This window comes from Geospiza fortis, unplaced genomic scaffold (assembly GCF_000277835.1).
Source record: "Geospiza fortis unplaced genomic scaffold, GeoFor_1.0 scaffold413, whole genome shotgun sequence".
Taxonomy (NCBI): Eukaryota; Metazoa; Chordata; class Aves; order Passeriformes; family Thraupidae; genus Geospiza; species Geospiza fortis.
In genome coordinates this window covers 164,788-170,403 of record NW_005054386.1, presented here as the reverse complement: position 1 = coordinate 170,403, position 5,616 = coordinate 164,788, and the positions used below count along the sequence as shown (strand labels likewise).

At 58.6% G+C, this 5,616-nt stretch overlaps 1 protein-coding gene across 1 annotated transcript in view; it reads right to left on the bottom strand.

Moving 5' to 3' along the window:
• Positions 1-390: 390 nt before the first annotated feature.
• PFDN1 (prefoldin subunit 1) overlaps positions 391-5,616 on the bottom strand; it is a gene marked incomplete at its 5' end in the record, with an annotated part of 31,128 nt that continues 25,902 nt past the window's right edge. Inside the window, one exon of the mRNA XM_005425355.2 lies at positions 391-530. Coding sequence (XP_005425412.2) covers positions 447-530 — 84 coding nt within the window. The remainder of the gene's footprint in view (positions 531-5,616) is intronic.

Genomic DNA, 5,616 nt, shown 5'->3' with positions numbered 1-5,616 from the left:
GAGGGAATGGAGCGGGAGTGGAGCGGGAATGAGGAAATGGAGTGGGAATGAGGGGATGGAGAGGGGCAGAGGGAATGGAGCGGGACAGCGGGAATGACCGAGGGCAACGCGAATGGCCCGGAGCAGTGGGAATGACCTCCTGGCACAGGCTGGCTGGGCCGATTCCCATGCCCATGTCTGTGCTTGTGCCCATGCCTGTGTCCATGTCCATGCCCGTGCCAGCCCTGCCCACCTTCCTCTTCCCCCACCACCCCTCCCCAGCAGAACCTTCCCAGTGCCCACGTCCTGGGCATCCACAGGATGAGGGCACAGCAGGGATGCCCTACAGGCCCCTCAGCCCAGCTCCTCCCACCACCCCTTTCTCCATCACACCCCTGCAGGGAGAGCAGCCACAGAGACACGTGCTGTGTTTTATTAAGGTGGGTGGGGATCAGCCAGGGGTGCCACTACTGTGCCCTGCGGGCCATCAGCATCTCCCGGATGTTGTCTTCTGCTTCCTTCACGCTCCGCTCCAGGTACGACTTCTTCTGCTGCAAGGCAGAAACCAGAGGTAAGACAGGATTCCCCCAGCCCTGCCAGCACAAACCTGGGTCCCAGGGCCCAGAGCCACCCAGTTAGAGCTGTGGGTGCTGGCTGGGACACCCACCACACTGCAGGTGTCCCATGTGGGGACAGCAGTTACTCACTCCCAGAGGCACAGGGCAATGTCTACACAGACTGCATTTTGTTCCCCCCTGAAACCTCAGAGCTGCAAAAAGTGAGAGCCATGAACCTCAGCAAGGAAGGAAATCAAATCAGATCCTGTAACTCTTGGAGCCTAGAGAGGGACTGACATGCTAAGCCTCCTTATGGAGACACAGCAAAACCCCTTCCTTCTGCACAAAAGGTTCTTTTTCCCAGTTGGGCCATTTTCTAACCCTATATCCTCCTTTCTATCAGCAATTCCCTGGCATCGTCACCAAGTACGTGTTTCCTTAATCATCTGTAATTAGGCTGGGCTTGGCAGGGAAGCAGCCCCAAGCCGTGCATCCCCAGATAGGAATTCAGTGTGCAGCGTTTTTCCTGCTGGTCTGGGTGCTCCTCTGTGGCTGGAAAAATCAGCACTTGGCTCTTTTGACTATTTTCTCTGGGTTTCCAAACAACAGACACAACAGTCTCCTCCAGCGTTGCTGTGAGCTCAGGCTCCCGTGCTGCCCATGTAAAGCCCTGCCCTGGGCCATGCCAGCTCCCACTGAGCACTGGCAGGGTTGGCATTAAATTCAAGAAGTCCAGGCCTCCCCCCAGAGCATCCTGCCAGAGGCTCTGCCAGTCTCCAGTACAGCAGTGCCCCCAAAGCCCACCCAAACCAAGGACAGGTGAAGGGCAAGAACTGCTATTGCCCTGAGAGCCTCACCCTGACTTCTGTGAGCCCATGGGACCTGTAATGCTGAAAATCCTTGAGCCCATGGAGCAGTCCTGCTGCCAGCACTGCCCCTCTGTCCCCCTGCTGTGGCACAGCTGCACACAGCTGGAATGGCCCTGCCATGAGGACATCTCTCCCAGTCCTGCTTCTAAAGGCTGAAGGGTTTGTATCTAAATCCTCAAGGCTGCTCCTGACAGCCAGGGCCAGGGTTATGGCCCAGGGCTCCTTGTCCCTCTCCCTGCTCCCAGGCACGTGGGGTCTCTTTCACTTACAGGAACTGCTTTTGAGGAAACCACAGGGAGAAGAGCAGCCACAGGTTCCCACTGCCAGTGACTCAGTGACACACGAGCAGGACTCTGTCACCGCCGCGCTGTCCCCACACTGCCGCACAGACATCGAGGGATTTCCCACATAGGGAACTGAGTCTGAGGGCAGCAAGAGGACACAGGCCCAAAAAACCCTTGTGGCTCAAGGCTTCACCTCGCTCTGCTGACCAGAGGAGGGTGGCAGCAGCAGAGCTGACTTCTAGGGGGTCATTTTTTAACTAAAGCTTTTTCTTAACACCAATTAATTAGCGCATGAAATGGTCCTGCCCTCCTACCCCTGTCTCCTGCTCCCACCAGGCAGGAGGAGACAGCTCCAGAGAGCAGCTCTCCACAGATACGCTGTCCAGCAGCACTGGGAGAGCCCAAGAGAATTTCAGACATCCCATCAGGAAGCCTTGCTGGTGCCCATGTGTGTCCCATCTCCACGAGGACAAGTGACACTGACACAGCAGAGGAGCACCCACATGGCCCACACGGGGACCCACACTGCCCACCCCTGCACAGTGACATGCTCTGCACTCCCCGGGGCAAAGGGCCTGGGTTTAAGGCCATTTCTGCACTTAGGCAGCACCTGCAGTCCCAGGTAGGGCAGGATTCAGGGAATTTTTCTTCACCTCAATCACTCTCCTTGGTCACCTAACTTCCGAGGCACAAGAATCTGGGCTGGTCCCAGCACTTTTACTCCCTCCTAGGAGCAGTTTCCAGAGTCCCATCTCTGGCTCCAGGAGCATCCTTTGAGCATCAAGGGGAGCCCTGCACCCACAGCCAGGGGCTGCAAACACCCTGAGCTGTCCTGCAGCCAGGCAAGGAGCTGGGGCTGGCTCCCACTCCAGCCCACAGCCCGGAACACAGACGGGCGCCACATTTTCCGAGACACGTGGCAGAAGCGAGGTGTTTGTTCCCCAGGAAGGGGGAACTGCAGCCCGGGCTCTGCTTCAGTCATCATCAGAGCAGGGGCAGGAGGCTGCTGCAAACCCCTCCTCACTGCCATTACCGGGGTCTAGACAGGAAACTCCGTCTCTCCCAGGGAGCCGCGCTGAGCGAGCGGCTGACACACGCTCTGCCTACTCACACCGAGCCCGAGACACCAGAGCACAGCTCTGAAGTCATGCTGGAGGCTGTTCCGGTCCAGCCAGACCTGCCAGGCTGGTGGGATCTGTTCCCTGAACACCACCCTGCATCCCCAACCCCACCTCCAGCTTCCAGCTCATTTGCACTCACAGCCCGAGTTAACCCTATGTCCTCTGAGCCCTGGTTTGGGCCAGCCTGTGGCTGCTGTGCACCAGCTGATGCATTCCCCTGGGAAAACGTGTTTGCTGCTCCAGGAGATCATCCTCTGCTACCTGTGCCATGGCAAGTGCAGCCTGTGGGAATTCCCAGGGCAACGTCAAAACTGCGCTGCTGGTTTTGGTCTCTCATGAAACCAAAGGTGGCTGCTGCTCTCTGAAGCCTCTGGTTTCACTCCTACAGCTGTAGCTCCAGTGCTCACCAGTCAGGAGCCCAAGGGGGCACAGCAGCAGCCCAAGGGGACATGGCAGCAGTCCAAGGGGACATGGCAGCAGCCCAAGGGGACATGGCAGCAGCCCAAGGGGACATGGCAGCACGCTGACCCTGCACCACTGGCTTTGGTGGCTGCATGACCTGCGAGCTGCTGACCCAGAGCTCCTACTCCCTCCCCACACCAGTGCCCTGAACTGCCCCCACCCTCCCCCTGCTCCTGTGGGCCCCCGGACAGGTAAGGTGGGTGCCCAAACCAGCCCCAGATGCCATTGCCTGAGCCACAGAGCTCCAGGGAAGAACAGAGAAAGGAGAGAGGCTTTGAGAAGGCAGCAGGGGGAAGTTGCCACATGACACTGAGCTCCTAGAAAAGCCCCAGCTTCTGGCTGCCAAGCAGGGCCAGGCTCCACAGGAGGCTTGGCAGTGCCCCTGGTGTGCTGCTGTCCCCCTGCAGTGTCACCAGGAGCGTGGCAAGGCAGTGACAAGGAAACGCGGAGGGCACGACAGGAAGCAGCTGGTGTGTCAGCCAAGGGCTCCAACTGCAGCAAGGGGCTGGTTCCTCCTCCTGGTTCACAACTCCCACAGACACTTGCTAGAGAATTATTCTACAAAACTCTCTTGTGGGGTGTTACTGAAACTTATTTCAGAGGAACAGCCTCTGACCAAGACTGGCAGGCCCTGGCAGCCCCCCCGCTGCCACAGAAAGGCCAGTGTGTTCCCATGACCCAGGCACAGCTCACTCACACAGGGAGGGATGACCCAGGGCTGCAGGTCCCGTCAGCACTGGAGAATCTTCTCCCCCACAGAGCAAGGAAGGGGAGATGGAGGCTGCACGGGAGAGGGTGTGTGGGAATGGAGCAGGATTTGCAGCTACAGGATTCCAGGTGGACAGCACGCTTCCAAAACTGACATGATCCAGCCCAGGACATGTTCCTGCATCCTCATTTCTTCCTGCCACAGGCCACCCACCAGTTCTCATCCACTCTCTCCTCTGTGGTGACAGCCCCCTGATCCCCCTTCTGCCCCACACAGAAAGGGCTCTGCCACCTGCACTGGGACATGAGACCAACACACGGCCACTGCCACAGCCCAGCGAGGTCTGGGCCACCTGCAGAACACTGACAGGGTGCAAACCCACACAGGATGGCCCCAAAAGCCAGTGCAGCCAATGCCTCCCAGCCTGGTTTCCTAATTCCTTTAAGCTAATACCACTCCCAACGACAGTTCCTTCCCCAGGCAGGAAGGGCTGCAGCACTTGGGAACAAGACAAACCACAGCCCTGATGATCTGTCTCAAAACTAGCCCCAAAGGAAGTGTTCTCACCTAAATCTGCTTTCTGGAAACAGAACTGCCATACTAATAGCTGTCTGGCACCAGGATGGAGGGCAAGAAGATCCCTGCTTGGGCAGCAGAGCCAATGCCACCAGCTGGGCCTCCCAGCACATCCTGGGGGCTCAGAAACTGGAGTTTGCACCTCTCCTACCCCTGGGTATAGATGTATCACCAATCTGGCCACCAATATTCTTCTCTGCCAGCTCTCAGAAGCCTTTTTCACCTCCAAGGCTTCCTGCAGCCTTCCTAAAAAAGGCGTGCAGGGCAAAGGGTGTGTGTGGTTCAGTGCAGCTACAGGCACTAAAAACACCATCTCCCACAGCTGGAGGTGCACCCAAAATGGGACTGACCACTCAGGCAGCCCCATCTGACAGGCAATGCACATCCATCTGCCATGAACCCTTCCCAGAGGAATGGTGCCTGTCCAGCTGACAGCTCCACAGGCAGAGCTGCAGGGCCTGGCAGGGAAGGCACCGCCAGCCCCAGGAGGAGAAGGGAGGGCAGGGCACTGATGTGCCATGGGCCTGGTGGCATGCAATGCCACTGCCAAGACACCTGTGGGGGGCTGCAGGCGATGGCTTTGGGGTTCCATCAGCCCTGGCTGCCTCTGTGGCAGCTGGTGTAGGAAGTGCAGACTCCTGGAAGCACCAGCTCGGCTGGCCGCAGCCTGGGGCAGCGCAGGCAGCACCACGAGCCAGCCCTCGCTGTGCACGCTCCTGACTGAGGTGCGCTGGCGTGCCCAGCTGTGCCCTGGCACGGGTGGCTGCAGCCAAACAACATCAGAGGACTCACCCTGGCACCACCCAGTTCCTCAGCCCTCTCCTGCCCTTCGCTCCCCATCGGAGCAGTGCCTGCTCCCCGACCAGCTCCGCGCTGTTTGCTTTTGGCAGCAGCTGTGGAAAGACTCGATCGAATACAAATACAATTCCAGCTCACACCCCAAAGAAGAAAAGGAGCTGTGGTTAACAGAAGTGGCCCGTGGCCTTTTGACACGGCAGGAGTCACCTCCTGCTCCAGCCTCCACCTCCGCTCCCATTGCATCACGCTGCTGCTGCTGGG